The sequence below is a fragment of the Ostrinia nubilalis genome, chromosome Z, assembly GCF_963855985.1.
Source record: "Ostrinia nubilalis chromosome Z, ilOstNubi1.1, whole genome shotgun sequence".
In the NCBI taxonomy this organism is placed as follows: Eukaryota; Metazoa; Arthropoda; class Insecta; order Lepidoptera; family Crambidae; genus Ostrinia; species Ostrinia nubilalis.
This window is the reverse complement of record NC_087119.1, coordinates 8,309,679-8,330,493: the sequence shown is the minus strand read 5'-3', so window position 1 is coordinate 8,330,493 and position 20,815 is coordinate 8,309,679. Positions and strand designations below refer to the sequence as shown.

The 20,815-nt window shown below is 37.2% G+C and overlaps 2 protein-coding genes and 1 non-coding gene across 3 annotated transcripts in view; all 3 read left to right on the top strand.

Moving 5' to 3' along the window:
* The first annotated feature begins 1,091 nt into the window (after positions 1-1,091).
* Positions 1,092-2,271, top strand: LOC135086677 (venom allergen 5-like). The gene has a single exon (XM_063981452.1). It carries the CDS (start codon positions 1,169-1,171, stop codon positions 2,198-2,200), a length of 1,032 nt encoding a protein of 343 aa, XP_063837522.1. The 5' UTR covers positions 1,092-1,168; the 3' UTR covers positions 2,201-2,271.
* Positions 2,272-6,459: 4,188 nt separating this feature from the next.
* LOC135087063 (uncharacterized) overlaps positions 6,460-20,815 on the top strand; it is a 45,244-nt gene continuing 30,888 nt past the window's right edge. Inside the window, exons 1-4 of the mRNA XM_063981909.1 lie at positions 6,460-6,618; positions 8,505-8,704; positions 15,183-15,287; positions 18,855-19,025. Of these exons, the coding sequence (XP_063837979.1) occupies positions 6,519-6,618; positions 8,505-8,704; positions 15,183-15,287; positions 18,855-19,025 (576 nt within the window). The 5' untranslated portion in view covers positions 6,460-6,518. The remainder of the gene's footprint in view (positions 6,619-8,504; positions 8,705-15,182; positions 15,288-18,854; positions 19,026-20,815) is intronic.
* Positions 15,987-16,075, top strand: Trnay-gua (transfer RNA tyrosine (anticodon GUA)). Its single transcript is given in 2 exon segments — positions 15,987-16,023; positions 16,040-16,075. It is a non-coding gene; the product is annotated as a tRNA-Tyr (tRNA).

The following is a 20,815-nucleotide window of genomic DNA, read 5'->3' as shown; positions in this document are numbered from 1 at the left end:
GGCTCAAAAATTTGACAGAGAGGGTTCTCTATTTCCTATGTATTACTTTTCTCTATGGGATACCTAAGCTACTTGTATACAGGGTGATTTTGTAATCAAGGCTGGCAAAATGCCACGGACCCCCAACCTAAGGGGGCCCCCCGCCCAAGACCCGGGTGAAAGACCCGGGCCCCCCCTGGAAAATAAAATAACTTTAGAGTTATTTTATTTTTCTTGGCTTATCTAGATAAGTACCTACGCCAAGGGCCCCATGCATAGAATCGGATCGGGCCTCGGATGGTAAGTATAGTAACGCAACTGCTTCCAATCCACGTAAGATTAATAATTGTAAAAGCATTGTATACCGAATTAACATTAGGTACAGATACTTACCTAGTTCATATCACATTCTAAACCCTTTACTTTTAAGGTATAATTAATGAAATAACTTTGATGGATTATAGGTACATTTTAAGTCCAAAACAAAACAGATATATCTATAGCGTACACAACACCAGCTAGAATTGAAATGAATCCTTTGTTCATAGCTTCATTAGCGTACTTGGTTCCACTGTAGAATTGGACGAACGCAAGCGTGGCACAGAGCAAATTCAGAAATATGCCAGTAGACAGGAATATGCACTCTAAAAACCTGTCCGTCTTAATTTGAAACCCTACTTCGAGCAGGAGTCCTAATGTAACCACTGAGTAGCCCCCGTATATGCCGAACATTAGAAAATTATTAAATGTAGTCAAGTTTTCATGTTCGGAGTTGAAAAATAACCCCAGAACCATCATACCAAAGGTCAAACCCCGGAGACACATTTGAACCACTTTGTAAACCATTATTTCATTTAAAAAACTTTTTTCTATTATAAAAATACCTAGGTAGGTATATAAAATTATCAAAATAATTCAGAGTAAAGTTTTACGCATCAAATATGACAGAATAATAGTAAACAAAGCGAAAAAGCTCGAAGAAAATACAAATAACGACCATAGATTTTTAAATCTTAGGTAGCGACCACACTTGTAAAGTATAGAGGCAAAAGCTGGCAAAAGAAGAATGAAGTTTTCCGTCTATGTTTGACATCACAGTTTCATGCGTTTTGTGTGACGTGAACATGACGTGTTATTTTGTAACGATTTCAATTTACCAATAAATTATTTGGAATACCTGGTTTTAACTATGTGCGTATTTTATATAGCTTTTAGCATTTTTACGCTAGGACATGTACTCTGCGAGTCTAACATCAGTTCCACAGAAAATCTGCTCGACTACTGTTCTCACCCAGATTGTTCGTTGAAAAACCAGCATACAATGTGCATAGCAGCCCACAAACAAAGTCCGAGGCTGTACGCGTCCGGCATGACCACCTGGATGAGGTACCAGATACTACTGCTGCATAACCGCCATAGAGACAACATCGCTATGGGTCTAGAAGCCGGTCAGCCTCCGGCGACAAACATGCGCAAGATGTACTGGGATTACGAACTGGAGGAGATGGCGGAAGTATGGGCGAGGCAGTGTCAGAAGCGCCACGATGAGTGCAGAAATACGATCAGGTTTAATGTACTGCAGAATATGGACGTGCGCCCTGTCGTGCCCAGGGTGACGGAGGCGCAGCTGCTGGCGGACGCGGTGGGCGCCTGGTTCTCGGGCTCCAGGGTGCTGCCGGCGGAGCACGTCTGGTCTTTCAGGCTCAGCAACTGCAGCGCGCCGGGCGGCTGCAACGCTCACTGGTATTCTGCCGCCGCGTGGGCGTCCACTTGGCGACTGGGCTGCTCCCAAGCGCTGTGCACGGTCAGAAAACGTTCCTGTGTCCACTTCAGAAAACGGCGAAGAATATTGCAAAACGCCACAATGGAACCGTTTGAGAATATGACACGAACGACCGAGAATATATTGCGTCGAACCAGATATATGACGACAGCCACTTTCCCGCGCTTCGAGGATTTCGCCACGACCGAAACTCGGAAATCGAAAGAGTCGCCGTTGCACCGTGGTATTTTGGAGAGTGTTAGAAAGGAGAAATCACGGAAGGAGCCAAAGATAATAGCGTTTACAATATGCAATTATGGACCAGCCGGGAATATCGATGGCTTCCCGATCTACGAGGCCGGGACGACGTGCAGCAACTGTCCGCAGGGCACGCGCTGCGGGGACCGCACGCATCGAGCCTTGTGTTCGGTCGTGGGAGATCCTGATATCCGAACGTGAGAATGTTTTAGTCTTGTATTAGTTTCATTTTCTTAATTTTAATATTATATCTCATTTTACGTTTTCAAATAAAGCCGTTTGTTAAAAATGTAATGTTTCAAATTCTCCTGTCGTTTCCAGTTAAGATAAAGTTAATTTAAAATCTCGTAGTGAATAGCTCATTTTACAGTGCTAAACGAATAATTACCCAAAGTCGTTTAATTGGCGAACAGATTGCAATACCAAATATTTTAAGTAGGTACATAAGACTGGAAATTGACCCGATTCAACCCAAGTGCGCCCCAATAACCTAAGCTACCTATTGTCTCTACGGCACAGCGGAAATTAGGTGCCTAGCGCTTGAAACCTAACTAAAAATACATAGTAACTATTGAATTTGACATGAAGTGATATGTTCAGTGACTGACTTGACCTATAAAGACAAAACATGATAATGTCTTAGGTACCTACTCATTAAACTAAGTATTAATATTAGTAAAGCACTTACCGCATCCATTTCGTGAGACACCTAAATATTTAACCAAGTAACTTATTAATAACCTGTGCCTAAGCCTAGGCGCAGACCATCGATTTTTCGTCGGCCGATTACTTAGTTGGGCACTTGGGCCCGATTCTAATTTTTATGAAGAATCGGATAACAAATCGGTGTAATGTGCGCACTTCCATACATGCCCGCCCACTGATCAACTGCCCGACTAAACTATCGGCTGACGAAAAATCGGTGGTCTGCGCCTTGGCTAAACCATTAACTTTAAGAAAACATACTCGGTGGACTGACGACTGGTAACAGGAAGCCAGGGCTGCAGGACGTTTAGCATGGGAATCTTTGATGTCGGCCTTTGTCCAGCAGACGCCTTAAACTTCCAAAGAAAAGAAAAGAAGGACACCGAGGAAAAGTTTTACTACGAGTATAGACTTCATAACCTTTTTTTAAGGGTCGCTCACTGCTAGGGGAAAAGTGAAGCATCGAAGATTGTAGGCATTATTGAATGTACACAGAAGGGTGCTCACTACATTAAGGTGAGTATAGACTAGAGTCTATGTAATGTAACGTTTTTATAAATGCTACAATATGTAAAAACTCAGATACTAAAACATTTTCATGTAATGTAACATTCCTGCGAATGCTCGGCACTCTGTTCGACGTAATTCTCACAGCAAGTGTACATTTACCCGTAACACTTCGTTGTACCTTGCGTTCACTCTTTGTTGTATATCGCCTGCACTCGTGCAAAAGTTTGCTGATGTTTCACCAATACGCTCGAAGACTTGTACAACTAGGTTGTAACAACAGCGATCAGCGACAGTAGAACACCATCATAGAGCGGCTCGTTGTTCTGTTACAAGTAAATGATCTAGTTAGCCTATAATAAAATAAACCAAAAATAAACAAATAAAAAGCCTATTATTTCTTGCAAAATAAAGTAATAACTAAAAAAAACAATCTCGGTCGTATTTTATCACGCAAAGTAAATTGTAAAAAGATAATACTAAAAATGTAAAATAAAAATAGCAAAAAATTAGTACAATGTTAGTTTGCAAGATCCCAGAAGATGAAGGTGAAGAAGGTGAAGAGAAGCAGGTGAAGGCCTCCTCCAAGGAACCCCAGCTTTCTCTTTCCTGAGCTATCTGAATACAGTTAGGGCCAGCCGTTTTTATAATGTCGTCCGCCCATCTTGTTAGCGGTCTATCTTTGTCTTTTACCCATTAGTCCAACACTCGCCTGACAGTCTTGCCACATGCCCCGTCCATTTACATTTCAACGTTTTGGTTACACTTCTGTACGGCTAGCATGAAAAACTTTCGGTTTCGAATCGTTTGCGTATTTGAATCGCCATCAAAAGATTTAAGTACGAAAACTACAACAGCGCCCTTGTGAACGTGTGGCAAAGTGAACTTAGAATGAGAAACGGTTGCACGAAACTTATTTTGAGAATCAAAATTGTCACGTTATCGTTTAATTTGAAGGTTGAATATCGATTCGAAGACGAAAGTTGTTCATGATTGAGGTACTGATCTTTGTGTGTCTTATTTTATGAATTTTTCTAATGTTCAGCATGCTAGATGCTCTAGTCTATACTCACCTTTAAAGTTTGCATTTGAAAAAGTTAAACAACGCTGCTTGCTGATGCGACTTGTTGACACACCGCTTGACATCTTCGGCGTGACCCAGTAGGGCTTTGTAACCGGGTCAGCGCCGTTGCATCGAAGCGATTAGAGAACGGTTAGTTTTAATCTCTCAACCTCAACGAATTAATTATTACTCGTATAATCGCCTCAACGTGCAGACCAAGAGCGAACGACTAAGAATAAGTCCTAATCCCTGCTAGGCAGGTATGCTAATCATCCACTTCGACTACTTAATTAATTCTAGGTGGATTATGCATCTAGGACTCTACATAGAGAAATTCTTTTAGTCCTTTTGTAGTCCTTTTAGTCCTTTTTTTTCATGATGAGTAGGTACGAGTATTTTCACACATAATAAAATAAGTAATGATTTGATTTGCTTATGTTTCAGAAACTTTCTGTTTACCAGTCAATCCGGTAAGAGCAAATAATAAATGATGGTGTGCACGGACTTCTCAGGGTAGAGATGTTTCTATTCATCAAGTAGGTACCATAAGCCAACTATGTAAGTAAACGGGACTGCATATTTCCACCTCACGTTCCCAGGCCAGGATCTACAACTTGACGACCAATAAAACCCCAACCAGTGAAGGTCAAGTTTGTCCCAGGGGAAAGTTAACTGTCATTGGAGCCGCATAATGCTATGTAAGTAAGACTATATTTGACCTGTAGATAGCCAAATACAAGCTCTACTTAGTTTGTATTTTGGTGTGATATCTACAAGACACCCCGCAGACAACAGACTTTTTGTCGGCCGATAGTTTGGTCGGGCTGTTAATCAGAATGGACATGTATGGAAAAAGTGCGTAGGGTGGGTAGTCGAACAGTGAACCAACCAGATACGCTGAACCACCGCCATATTTCAAAAAGTATGACGTTGCCAGTTCCACCGAACGAGTCACTACGTGTCTCGTGGATGCCCTTCCCCTCTCCCGTAGTGCGCCGGCGACTGTGGCTAAGGTGTGACGTGTGGCTGCGAATTCTTTGTTTCTCGACGACAAAAGATAGTTTTTTTAGTTATGCTTTACGATTTTTGTATATTTTGCTATTTATATTAAGTACGAAATCTATTTGGTATCAAAATTATTGTAGTTTTATCTGTATAATGAGCACATTCCGTGATGACCATTCCGCGTACTTCTTATTGTTTGTGAACTCGTAAGTTGAATAGTGTATGTTTTGAACAGTGAACCAGGTTTTCAAAGTACACAGTGAACCGGTTGACTGTTTTTTTATTTAACCACCAAACGGTTGATTAATTACCTAAAGGCTTTAAGAGGCAATTTTCAGTTATTTTTGTTTAAAGAAGGATTTTTCTTTTCAATTGTGTCTTGTGTTATTTTTGTTTTCTGTGATTTTTTAAATGAAGACTATTTGTTTACCACCAAAAAGGTTGATTATTGATTACTTGAAGGCTTTATTAGACAATGTTTAGTTATTTTTGTTAAAAGAAGCAATTTTTCTTTTCATTTGGGTTTTGTGTGAGTTTCGTTGTTATTTTTGGATTCTGTGATTTTTTATGAAGACTGTTTGTTGAAATAATCATTTTTATTTCCATTTGATTTTTGTGTTGTAAAAATAAAAGCTGATTATCTAAAATTATGTTGTTTATTTTCCAAAATCATAATTTTTACTCGTAATTAACTTTATGGTTCACTGTTGAAATATGGGTGGTTCAGTGAAAACTACCCGTAGTACACAGTGAGCCAAATTTCATTTTTTTTTAAAACCTAATTTAAGTTACCTTTTTATTGCTGAGGCTAATTTTAAGCCTAAAAATTAGAAACCTTATTAAATTACCTGACTGATAAGACCATAATGACATTTCTAGCTTCATTTTCCAGCTAATTAGAGCATTTAGAAAAAAGGCCGGTTCACTGTTCAACGATGCACCCTACACTACACGGATTTAGGACGGCCGATAATACCTCAATGTATGAACAATTTCGAGGTCAACTAAAAATCTGCAGGGCATCTAAGCATTTTATATTAAAAGTAATGGCTATCGAATAAATAAAAGTAAATAATTTAATGAACGACCTTTTTTAGAATGTCAGTATATAATCCCTATTCAATCACTGATGTTGTCACATTCTGTTACATATTAAAAAAAATAAAAAGTCAGTGTCAAATGATTGAATTTATAAAAACATTTAATTTTATTAAAGTAAATATTATTAATTAAGACACGATGCTATCAGCCGCTAAAGTCCGCATTCATGGCATGCAAGATGAGAACTGGGTGATTAAAGATAAAATAAACCAGTACAGGGGACTTATAAAGTTGTATGGTAAGAGCAAAATAAAAAACGGACTGCCTACATTAGTACATTAGCCTAACGTGGAAGAACATATAATATACCATGGTATATACCATACTGGTTCGAGATCCGAGGAACGCGGGTTCGAACCCCGGGCTGCCGCCGCTGGTCTATTGTGGTGAACCCACTCGTAACACAAGCATGCTAACGAGGGGTTAACGGAGCTGTTTAAAAAAATAGTTGACCTAATCAATGTCTACCCTGGCCTCCATCAGGTTCACAGTTCACAGAGTGAACAATTTGTGAAAACTTTACATAGACGTAAAATTATTGGATCACCTTACCATACTAAATCAGGTTCAAAAAAACATCGCACAACAACATACAATCCAAAGTTTTATATGGAGCGTACTTATTTCAGTATTTTCACTACAAATTAGTTTTGGATTTAATATTGAACAGAAAGGTAGCGCATACTATCAGCAAATAAAAATCTATTCGACTTCAGATTATCTTCTTTGAAAATAATTTAATTTAGAAGGTGGTTGGCGGCAGGCTTCATTCACGTAAATACGAATTGGTTTTCTACGCTGAATTCATTTTGTTTGAAAGCTAAGCTAGAGATCAGCCTTGCAAGTTTTCGTAAGAATAAATTGTACGTAGGTAATTAATTAGTTTAATCTATACTAATATTATAAATGCGAAAGTAACTCTGTCTGTCTGTCTGTCTGTCTTGCTTTCACGCCTAAACCACTGAACCGATTTCAATGAAATTTGGCATAGAGAGTCTAGTTTGAGTCCCGGGAAAGGACATAGGATAGTTTTTATCCCGGTTTTTGAAACAGGGACGCGCGTGATAAAGATTTTCTGTGACAGACAAAATTCCACGCGGGTGAAGCCGCGGGCGGAAAGCTAGATAAATATATATTTTAGCTTTACATCAGGCTGGTTGGATGCCTAATAACTTTACGTACGGTCTGCGGTGGGTCCACCGGACTAATAGGATCCGTGTAATTGTGTTATACCTGCGAAAGTACGGCGTATCGTATAGCTTCAAGCCATGTGAATATTAAGGCACGTTAGTCTGCTAAATTTTTAACTGAATATAAACTGGTGATTTTATACAAGTCAAGTTTCGTTAAATCACATTGAGCTACTCATAGATTTTTTTCTGAATGGATGACATAATTTTGCTATGAACCGCCTTGTATTGCAATGGATCTCAGATTATCAGTATATAAAACAACCACCTTATGCTATGCGCCAGAGATACAAAAATATTAACACATATAATATACTACAGTCAGTTTTGTGATATCTTACATCTATACTTATAATAAATCTGTAGAGAGGTCAATTCTGTACATTAAATATATTTTCAAAATAACTATCAGGGGGTGATTAGTGATCGATACTGATGCCAAAAATGCAATCAGTAAAATTTTTGTCTGTCTGTCTGTCTGTCTGTCTGTCTGTCTGTCTGTCTGTATGTTCCTTATAGAAAGAAAAACTACTCGACGGATTTTAACGAAACTTGGTACAATTATTCTTCATACTCCTGGGCAGGTTATAATATACTTAGGAATTCCCACGGGAACGGGAATTTGCGGGAAAATTCTTTTGTATGAAAAATCTAAACCGCTTAAGTTAGACGCTTGAAATTTGGCATGCAGGTACCTTAGTAAACTTAAAGCTTAGTTACAACAGGATATTGCAAAATTCCCACGGGAACGAGAGTTAGCGGGAAAAAACATTTGTATGAAAAAATCTAAACCGCGTAAGATAGATGAAGGGGGTAAAACGGGATCCACGCGTACGAAGTCGCGGGCGGCCGCTAGTCATAAATGAAAAAAAAATCCATTGTTTAATATTATAAATTGGTATCCAATCAAATGGTTGACTTGGTAATCTTCCAGAAAGAGACAGAAAGATCCATGAAGGTGACCTGGCGAAACAGAAGAAGCGGTACTGCCGCGACATCCGCACGCTGCGCAAGGAAATTAACACCAAGCGCGGCGAGCTCAGTGTCGCCGTGTACGGGGACAAACAGTTCTTGAGGAACGCCTTCCAGGAGCATAGGAGGCTGCAGCTCACTTATATGAACAGCCAGGCCGATGTGAGTAGTCTTCTTTATTGAACCTAGGAACCCACTTGTTCATCATCATCTCAACCATAGGACGTCCACTGCATAGGCCTCCCCCAATGCTTTCCACGTTGATCGATTGGTAGCGGCCTGCGTCCAGCGCTTCCCTGCTACCTTTACGATGTCGTCGGTCCACCTTGCAGGTGGACGCCCCACGCTGCGTTTTCGGTACGCGGCCTCCATTCCAGAACCTTGTTGCCCCATCGGCCGTCAGTTCGTACTATGTGCCCTGCCCATTGCCACTTAAGCTTGCTAATCCGTCGGGCTATGTCAGCGACTTTAGTTCGTTTACGGATTTCCTTGAGTTTAGCTTGTCTTTATCTTATCTTTATGGGTGAGCCTTTGTTTTAAAGGTGGGTCCTCTACAGTATACAACTGCTCCATGGATAAAAATTCTTACGTCTTGCGCTTTTTGGAAATAGTGCCTTACTTTATATTGCAGCGTGGAGCACAGTTGCAGCGTCAATAACTTACTGCCACCCTTCCAGATACATCGTCAAAATACCATACGAGTTACATAAAAATATAGGGATAATTATATTGGAATTGAAATAAATTACTTGTAAACTTTTTTTAAATACAAACTGTAATATATAATTCTACTATTTTTTTAATAGATTCCTCTGTTTCCCGTTAGGTATAAACATGTTCTAAGACGCCTTCGGGTCGAAACCAACAAACACTTTGTCATTAGTTAATTTAGGTACTAATAATATTTAAATATCAAACACAGCTCGGGAATGCAATCCCGTACATTTTGAAATTTCGCAACAAAAGAAAGTCCTTGGCAACTGAATTTTACTTTGAGAAATCCGGAAAGAGCCTTCGAAGCTTTCGTATTTCACAAGCTCTGTTTGAATCCAGAGTGCCAGTTATCCTTACAGCCTTCTATTGTAAGAAAATAGAGCATGCATGCATATTCAGTATGCCAGTCTCAAACTTAATATTCAAAATGATCAGACAAGAGACCGCGAAGATTTCAGACTTGGGTTAAATACTATTTTTACACACAACAAAATTTTATAGTTTTGCCACAACTGAAAAACTCGGACACTTTTATTTTTATCGCAGAGAATACTGAGGTATACAAAATATACAACTAAAGTTATTCTTAAACTCGCACTTATTATACATAATATAAAATATGTAGATACTTAGATCTTCTGATATGTGATACGATTAAACTTTATGCAACTTTAAGCTCGCAAGTTTAATGACAGTGAGTTTTATTTCACCAGTTCAACTATTAGCAATAAAAATAAAGTTGTAATGAAACGTAAGTGAACTTTTCTTTTAGAAAACGACCCTATAATATCTCAAATGAAGAGATATCAAATGAAGAAAAAGCGCCTGTCAATAATCCTTGAACGCTTTTATGTAAGATGCCATTCTTTAATCCATTAGAGATGCAATTCCACATTTTGCATGTCTGTCAGCAAAGAGGTCGGGTTCGGCCGCCGGCCATATTTTCAATTCGTAATTTTCATTTTAGTGGCAAAGGCATCGAATACTACTTTTTGTTCACCTGTCTCCGTTTAATCGGATAGAGATGACTTCACTTGTTAGAAGTTGTTAGTATGTGGGACAAATCTTGCAACTGAATTTAAGACCAGTTCTCCTCAACAGATTAAGCTGAAATTTGGTATACTTTGAGCTGGTCTGATGAAGGAGTCAAGAGATGGCCATAGGAACTCCTGAATTAAGTAGCGGAATCGCATCGAATTTGGGTTCGTTGGATTGGTCTTTTTGAGCACTTTAGTGCTAGATGATGCCCAGGGTCTTGATGATGGATTCGGGAAGTGGCCATAGGAACTCCTAAACCAAACGGCGGAAACTCATCGAGTTTGGTTTCGCTGGATTCGTCTTCCCGAGCACTTTAGTGCTAGATGATGTTTAGGGTCCTGATTAATGGAGTCAGGAGGTGGCCATACTCCAACTCCTAAACGAGACGGCAGAACCTTATGTTCGTTGGATTCGTCTTCCCGAGCATTTTAGTGCTAAATGATGACCAGGGCCCTGAGATTGAAATACAACTAAAAAGTGTAAAATAAAAATTGTTGTTTAATATCAACACCTTTTAACAAAATTGTTTAAAATCAATGTTTGCAGCCTTGATTTCTTTTCTACAGATTTATACGCCGATTTTCAGAATGAGGTATTTATCTAATGAGTAGCTATACAAAAAATCCCTACAGTTCTTCGTTACTAAAATATGAAAATATTCAACTCGTAGACAGTGTTGATTGACAGTGAAGAATAGGTTCTGTATAAATAACAAACGTGGCAAATGCATTTTTCCTGTTCCCCGAAATCCATCCATCACCGCATCCGATGCGACGAAATACTAGGGCACTTCTTCGAAATTGCATTCTTCGGCTGATTCATATGGACAAATTTCAAATTCAATTTTGGGTCTGTAACATAGACTCGTATGAAAATAGGTACACCCAATAACATATATTTGGATGAGGGACTCGTTTTTGTAAAGTAGTTTTCAAGATATCGACGTTCAAATATTTTGTGCCCATATGAATCAGAATTTGTTACATATTAATCAAAAATAGAAATTATTAGGAAAATAATCATATTATAACAAAAACAATGATCTGTTGTTATGAAAAAAATATCAGTTATCAAAATATTACGAGAAAAAAATGCAACGAATTCCACAAAATTCATGAAAAACATTTTTTGAAACTAGTATACATCCATAATATTTTGTCATCATCATAATCATTTCAACCATAGGATCCACTACTGAACATAAGCCTCCCGCAATAATTTCCATAATGACCGGTTGGTAGCGGCCTGCATCCAGCGCCTTCCTGTGAATGAACGTTCTGCACTGAGCTTTCCGGCACGTGGCTTCCACTCCAGAAACTTGCTATCCCATCGGCCATCAGTTCTGCTGCAGAACTTCTGCATACTGTGTCCTGCCCATTAACACTTCAGCTTGCTAAAACATCGGGCTATGCCACCATGCGACTTTAGATAGTTTATGGATCTCCTCATTTCAGATTCGATTGCATAAAAAAACCAAGCATAGTCCACTGCATAGTAGTGAGAGGCCGCTTTTCAGTACAATATGTCATCACTAATAACACACACTGGATGTAGACTTTCATCTTATGGCACTAAAGTATTTTAGATGACTCTACTCAGCTGTATCACTTATCCAAGCCATCGTTGTTAAGATGTCCACCCACAAGGTGAAGAAGGTGAGATGAGCTTATAGAGGTTGTGGCAATGGCAATCAGTTAATCTCGAAATCATTGGAGGCCTATGCTCAGCAGTATATTATTATGTGCTATGGACTCCATAAGTGTAGCTGAAATTATAATAAAAATAAATAATCGTTGGGCAATTTCATACAGCGCCATTTAGCCACAAAATAAGCAACAAATATGCTTGTGTTATGGTTGCTAGCTAAACGGATATACTACTTATTTACTGTTTAAACACATACATTATTCATAGCATAAAAATGATGATGATTTTTTTTATTCATAACAAGACCGCAATCTCACCTGGTCTTAAGTGAGATGCAGTCTGGGATATCATTTTTAGCTAATAAACACTTTTTTGGTGCTTGATAGATCAAAAACTAATTTATTTTATGATTCATATTGGGCCCTGACCATATGAATCACGCACAGATGAATCAGTCTTTTGCCTAAAATCGATCAAAACTCGTCATACATACAGACTACAGTGTTGTCATTTTTCTACATGAATCTATAACCCAAAAGCATCACATGAAAGACAGAATAGATTTTTAATGCAATAATATAATTTTATAAAGTAGGCATTGTAATCAGCATGCCACCTGAACCAAGCACAGATGAATCAAGTATTTGCCTTCGTTACACCGGGTTCTAAGCCAACTAGCTCCACGTCTGCCTTCTAGCTCATCCGTTGCAAGATGGGCTTGCCTCCACGCCAGTAACCAGACTCTCATGATTAAAACCTGACCAGTTATGGTCAAGAACAGCTCACGCCATATGAATCAGTATTTTATGCCGGACACTGCTTATTTATTTTTTTGCAAACAAACTAACTTAATTAAAATTATGACGCATTTTTTTTGGAGAAGGACAACTCATTGGCTTTCGAAATAATTTTAATTTATATTGATATATCAAAAGGAAAATGCTACATCAACCATTTTGTTCCGGAAAATGGCTAACGGACACACCATATGAATCAGAGAATCACACTTCAAATATTTTTATTTTGTATAAAGACAGCAATTATGCCAAAAATGTAATTTGCGCCAGATAGGGCTATAGTTAAGCTATACGAAAAAAAATATTGCATGCCATTTTGCCAGTTGGTTACAGAACTATACCCAAAGACATCGAAAATTTTGCCTCCGAAGAAATACCCACTACCTGTGCGTATTTAGTTTTTGGGTAGTCTGAGATAATTAACAAATGGTTTTCAGATTTTAGCTTATTCCAATGTTCTTTGCATCTTCCTATACCACAAATAACATTATTTATTGGTCCATGTTGTTAGAAGTTGTATGAGCACCGGATGGTCACAGTTTCCCTTGGTCGTACCAATATTTAAATTAACTATGTAGTTATAACCAGTCTAATACCTAGCCTAAAGCTCACTAAAGCTAACGAGTGCTGAAACATTAAACTTTTTACGCTCAGGGATTATTAGTTTGTATTTTATAAACTGCTTTTTTGTAAATATGGCCATAGGGAATAATAAATGGCATTTACAACTGACACTACCCGTGGGACCACTTGACTCGATTTTTCAAGTGTCTGAATTTCCATCGGGGACGTTCTAAATTTTTCTTTTCGTGTTGAGCACGTAAAACGATTTTTGTAGGTACCTACAACAATATTGGTGCGCATATTTCAGCCATAATAATAGGTGATTCTATCATATAAAAATCAAGGTATTTTAATTAAATTCAACTTGCAGGTAGTGTTATCTTGATCATTCGTTTCCGAATAATTGGGTCTCCAACCCAGATGTAGAGCATATCACCGGCGGAACATAATTTCATTGCACGTTCCAGATGGGGGACGCGATCTAAACAAAAGTTATTGGAATTTATCTATGATGGGAGCTCAATAGAGCATGAACGCATGAACGAAGAATTTTTATCGATATTTCAATTAATTGAATTGGATATTTCAAATGGAAGAATAATCCATTGTGTGCCATATCATTCTTTCAAAGCCTTAGGCGTATTGTGGAACGACTTCAATCGCGGGTTCTTAAATGAAAATAGATTTTAAGCCCGCGTGCTTGATCTGGTAAATAGGTAGGTACTTTGAAATTCATATTCATATTCATTTAAAATAGCTTGAGTTTGAACAGAGTTTTGTTTTATAAAATGATCCCGTTTGATGAATTTTTGCTGATCTTCCTTTACCACGAAAATTTAATAAAAATATCCTTTTTTGACTACGAAACGGCAATTTTAAGGGGAAGATGCAAGCATTCATAAATTTTACAGTTTCTATTACCCACTTCCCTGAGTAACGGTGAGTCAGAGCCAGTCCTCTCACTCGGTATTTGTCACTTCCCAACTTTTATGGCGCACGATTAATCATCTTTTGGAAGACTTAGTAAAAAATTAGAGGAGAGCGTTTTGCATAATAATTCTTCCAAGTTTCTTGCCTTTCGGTATTTAATATCTCATGTTCGTTTGTGTGGGAGTTATTTTTATATGAATATTTTCGGGTGGCGTGAATTTTTGTGTACAGACTTTAGGTTGCCTGGGTTTATGCTACATGCATTTGGTATAAATATCGTTATTGAAAAAATAAAAAGAATTGTAGGTACTGACGACAGCACATCGAGCTAAATACTGCGGTATCCTTTGTAACTATACAAAGAAGAATAAGACGGAAAAATTACAACTGCAACGCAAATGAATCGTATAATTTGCCGTCGTCTGCACCTATACGGCAGATTAATGAAAAGTAAAGTATTGATTTCGCTGAAATGCTCGAAGCTCAATGGCACAGGTGCTGCAATAGAGATTTGCAAAGCAAAGCAACCTTCGCCGCGGTTGTATTTGGATGGGTGACCATTTCAGTTTCAGGTCTCACCATCGAAGTAGGTACATTTGGAAAACGTAGATGATTAGATTATATTTTTGATGTTAACAATATAGGGGTGTAATATTTATTAATAAAAATATCTTCGAATAAATCTCGTATGACATAATATAATCCCTACATTCTATTACTATATTTTTGTGTTCTATTCATATGTAAGCGTATTTAATGATTTTTTGATGATTAATATAAATAATATAAGCTTTTGTCTCTATCATTTTCCCCCGCTTTATTAAATTTCCATAGTAGTACTCTTTAAAGTTTATTAACACAGAAAACTGCGACCCAACCTATTAAAATTGGTTGTATTTGTAATTTAACTAGTGTTGAAACAAATTTCTGATATGTTGTATCTTTCACAGAGAGTGCTGGAGAGCATCCACCAGGAAAACTTCAACAAACGGAAACAACTGGACAGAATCAGATACACGAAGAAGAAGAAGATGGAGAAATTTCGATTGACCCAGGTAAGAACTATTGGCTTTAAATACTGAAGAAGCTTTGACAATTAAAAATAATTTATGCGAATTTGATTATTAATCTTTTAATGGATTAATTGAATTTTAAAGCGATTTACATTTATGTGAATAGATAATTATTATACAAATAGATTTATACTTAATAAAAAATTCGTGCAAAATAAAGACAATGAAGTTTTTTCATAAAATCTCTACAGACTCCAGGTGCGTGCGCGTGTAATAAGTATTTACGATTAAAACAAATTCATTAACATATTTCATTGCAATAGGTAGTTGTTTTTATGGGAATAAATCCATACAAAATCTGTAGAAAAGTCTAAAGAAGGACAGTTGTATAAAACGCGAACTAGACGTTTATGTAAAGAACGGCAACTTGCTCCTTGCTCTTCGCATACTGACCTAATTGTGATATAGGTATTCACTGGTAGAGAAAAATTATTACCTATTAAATTATGCATAGGTACTTTTGTATTATTTCCTACTAATATAGGTTTTCTCTCAAGAAAAGTGTATATTTTCATCGGAAAATTAATATAATATTGAATTACTTCTAGACGCGGTACGTTACAATGTTCTTAGTCGAAATCAACGAAAACGACTTTTTTAATCATTAAACTTTAGCCGCAAATTGAGATTAAAGTTCTGAAATTGTAGCAAGGGATGCTCAATTTCGAAGTCATCCGTAAGCCTTCGATAGCTCAGTTGGTAGAGCGGTGGACTGTAGTTGGGTTACACTGGAAATCCATAGGTCGCTGGTTCAAATCCGGCTCGAAGGAAACTAATCATTTTTTGACTTTTTAGAAATAAAGCTTTTAATTATGATTATTTGAAACAGAACATGCAGAAATCATTTTAATGAATTTGAGATGTTTTGCTCGACAGTGGGATTTAGATGGTTGATAAACTTTTTTTTATTTGTATTCTGTTGCTGTACCTAATTAAATAAATAAAATAAAATATTATACACTATACAGTTCATAGACAAAATAATGCATAAAATGTAAATTAATTATAAAACATATTATTAACTGCGCCATGTCCATCATAAATGTCTCTCAATTTTCTTCCTGTAAAATTAATGTAGAGACTTAGTCGTTTAAGTTTGAAATTGAAAAATTAATGTGAATTAGCTTTTAAAAAAAAGCGGGTGCCCACTTCTTAAATTAATTTACCAAAAGTTTTCCTTGTACAGTAATTTTAGTTAGCAACAGGTATTTTTCTGCATGTAGCTGTTTATAAACATTCCTAACAACGGATTCGAGTCATTGTGAAAATAATGCTTTTTAAAAGTTTGATTGTGAATCAAATTGTGGTTTTATTATAATCAAAGCTCTCCGTGTGATAGGCATTAATTGCTAACAGAAAGCATTGAAATTATGTATATTAATATTTTTAGGGAAATCATGTATTTCTATTCTATGAAATTTAGTCTGTAAAAATGTCCGACATTCGATGGACCAAGGTGGCCTCTAATCCAGGCCCTCTACCATTAGTGCACGACGTCAAAGGTTGACAGAGTGGTGCCATCATAGCGTACATTTTTGCTCCAGCTTCAACACACAGGGCACCGTGGATTCGATTACAGGCCTTTGTTTTGCGTCGGCTGCAAAAAGTGTTCGACCTACTTATGTTGGGGGTTTTCATGGAATATTTACTACTAGCTGTGTCCCACGGTGTCATCCGTAGTAAATCGTAGCCTATATGTTAATCCAGGGTGTCAGTTAACTCCATACCAAATTTTATTAAAACCGCTCCAGCCGTTTCGACGTGAAGAAGTAACAAACATACACACTCACAAACTTTCGCCTTTACAATATTAGTGTTATTTTGTTTATTTCGGGAACTAATACTAAGTGATAATGTATTGCAATGGCTCTCGCTAGTAGAGATGTGCAGTAAAGTTATTAAGTTAGGTATCATTGTACCATGGCGACTAGTTATTTTCTGTCACTGTTAACCTATCAGGAGTGTTAGGCTAAATTGCACCACCTTAACTTTAACCGTAACTATAACCGGTGTTTTCGAGATTTATAAAAATCGTTAAATCTGTGATATTTTTTGATATTATAGAGATCTTGAAGAAGCCTATCGATAGTTGTAAGGTTATCCATTGTTTTAGGGACACCCTGTATATTACCTGACAAGAAATATTGAAAAAGCTCATAATAATTATTCAGTTTGAAATTGAAATCCAGTTAAACTTCCGAACCCATTAATGGCAGGAACGAAGCCAGACTGAGGCCTCGGAATAAGGTGGTAGATTTATCGTATAACTAAGTTTAGATCCCTGCTTCGCCCGTAGCAGCATACCATCTCCTGATACTAAATGGAGTTATTTATTTACGAAGCTTCGGGGGAGTTTCACACTTCCTTACTTCACTTTAAAAGTAACTCGCCAGTATTGGATTTCCTCCCGAAATATTACGATCTATTTTGAAAAATCGGTTTTCTATTTTTTTAAGTAATTCGGTGTTTGGTTCGTCGGATGTAAGCTATTTTAAGAAGTACGAAGGTTTGTGTAGCCTTTAATAGTTAAATAGGAGCTGTTTTAAAACAAAAATAGTAGAGTCAAGCGTTGACGAGTGTATTATGTTTTTAAGATGTTTTATTTATTTGGTACCTAATTACCTATCAGGCACAGTTTTCACTAAAAATAAATCTCTATCAGTAATTTTCTAGTAATATTTAAACATATAACTATCCTACTCTTTATATCTTTCAACCACTTATTTGATAAGTAAATAATTTGAATGTTTTTGCTTTTGTTTCCACCTTATCAATCTTTAAACGGAAATTGGACTCGTTCGACGGCTTTGTGGTAAGCTACCCGCTTTGTGCGTTATAAAAAATAAAGCCTCTTGTCGATTTGGTTTGATCTTTGAAGCCCAATTATATTGTAATAATAATAATAATAAAAATTCAATAGATGGATTTTATTTTTTGTTATTTATTCACATGAATAAAATCGTTTTAATGTCCTTATAATAGAATATACGGCCGTTAGTTAAAATAGATAAATTATTTAACGCGACACAGTGCCATTGCCACTGCATAGTGTGTAAACGGCCTTACAATAACTAGTCACCCACATGTAAATAGGGCACACTGAAAACCAGCGTCGTGGCCTTCGTCACCGTGGGCCACGGCATATGCTGAGTGGGGTCCCGTTGCAGTGGGCATCCTGATTGTGAGTAGGTGGCATTGCTAGGTTCACTCTTGTTTTTGTTTTTCTTCTTTAATATTATTATCTGCTACTGCTATGTCTTTATGTAACTAGTGGCCGCCCGCGACTTCGTACGCGTGGATCCCGTTTTACCCTCTTAGGGGTGGAGCTTCGTAAAATCCGTTCTTAGAGAGCACCTACGTTCTAAAAGGAACCCCCATGCAAAAATTGACTGTTGTAGTTTCTGAGATTTCGTGATGAGTGAGTTAGTCAATCAGTGACCTTTCGCTTTTATAAATATAAATAGATTAATTACCTGTATTTGTGTGACGGACGTCCTAAATATATCTTTCTTTCTTTAAATTAAATACGATAAATTATTTACATCCCAGTTGGAATCGGCGGAGTTGCGCGACCGTCTTCTGTACGAAGTAGGGGGCAAACTACCAGCGGAGAAGAAGGAACAGGCGGTGGCCAACTACGTGCAGCGGGCCAACATCAAGAAGAACGCTGCCCTGGCCATCAAGGTCATGTACAAAAAGATCCTGGATATACTCAAAAAGGTATGATATAATTTAATACCATAGTTTTATTTTTTAGCTTTTCAGGTCTTGTTCGGACTCGAATCTCTACCTCTTATCTCTTAACCATAGGTAGGTAGCGCTGAACTCAGTGATAGAGAATACAAATTTCAAGCACATCTGAAGTCTTGCTGACGTTTGCTGATGTTTGACGTCAAAAAAAACCCTCCCGTGCCGCTCCCATAGCTCAGGTTCAGGGTATAATTATGTCAATTACATAATGCCTACCTACTACCATTAACGCGTTAATGATCGAAAATTGATATAAAGTTTTTTTTTTCAGGGCAGAAAGCAAAATGCATTGCTTTAAAATTTGCACCCAAAAGTTATTGTCTGATTCCAAAATAATTGTTTGGCAGGTTCATGCAAAATGCAAACTTGATTGCATTTCTCTCACAGAGAATGTACAGATAACTGCTTAACAAACTGCATATTTTCGTTGCAAAATAGCCTGTATTTCAACGAGATAAGATGCCACTGTGTTCAACTTGACGTGCTGTCGCCGTGTTGGAAAATTCAATTTGCACTCGTGGTCCAATAAACCGTGTACAGTTTCTGTCATCAATTTAGTATACGAGGCTCCGTATGCAGACAATTTTGTGCATTATTAAAAGTAACATGCTTGAGGAAAATACGCTTCAGTTTTATTGTTGATGTGCTAATAAGACATTCAGGTTCTTTTTCCGCACTGGAGATGTACGTTGAAAATTAGTTGATTAAGCGTTAAAAGCCTTGAGGAGCGGAGAAACAATGAAAATTGAAAGGCAATATTTTCTAAATAATGTGTAATTTTCTTGAAGTAGGTATTGATTGATACTTGAAGACTATTTTAGCAAGAAATTAGTTGCGTATTTTCAGTCCATGATAAAAATCCGATTGAATCGTTTGATTTTACTGTTAAAATGGAATCAGAGCACGATTCGTTGAATACAAATGATGGCACAATAGGGTTTTTATACATTGGTTTCTCATCATTAAGGATAATACCAAAGATTATGAAAGTACGTATAAGTAACGTCACTGCCTTAATATTTCATAATTTGGAACAACGCTCAGAGTTTCTTTGATGTCCCGAAATCCGCCTCCGCGTTGTGTTGAAATATTTGCCTACTTAGCCGCTAAATATTTGCAGAAACATAATAATGAATTCGTTATGAATGAGAGAGGAAAATTATGTTGTATGTAAGTTGGAGACATACTCGTAATTCGCTAATGTGATTGTTTTTGTTCAAAAATACATTTATATCAATCTTCGTTTGAAAACTGCTAAAAGTTTCCAATGCAAATTCTTTTCTCAATGTAAATTATATTTGGTACGTATGATTTTTCAATGACAATGAATGTTTGTTTTTGTTGCTCAGTTGTTTTAAGTTGCTACAATTGGGACCGTGCGCGATGACAGCGCCACGTGACAGGCGGCAATTATGGACATTTTAGTCACCGATGTCAAGCAAGAAGTAAGTAAATATTGTGAAAAATATGAATGAAATCTTGTGTTATTTTATTAGACATTTTTGGACGATGATAGTCAGTAAAATTATTGCCAATAATATTAAAATTGTTGTTTTTAGTGAAAAATGAGCCTATTGGTGACCAAAACGGGGTTCCGTGCCATCACCCACGAAACCATTTTCCAACCGGAGACGATGAATAAAGGCAAAAAATTGGTGCTAGCTGGCCATGTCCTTGAGGTTGAAGACATTCGCCAAGGAGAAATGGTTCTTATTTACAAAACCCGAGTAGTTCCCAAACTTCTGTCACGGCAACGGTGT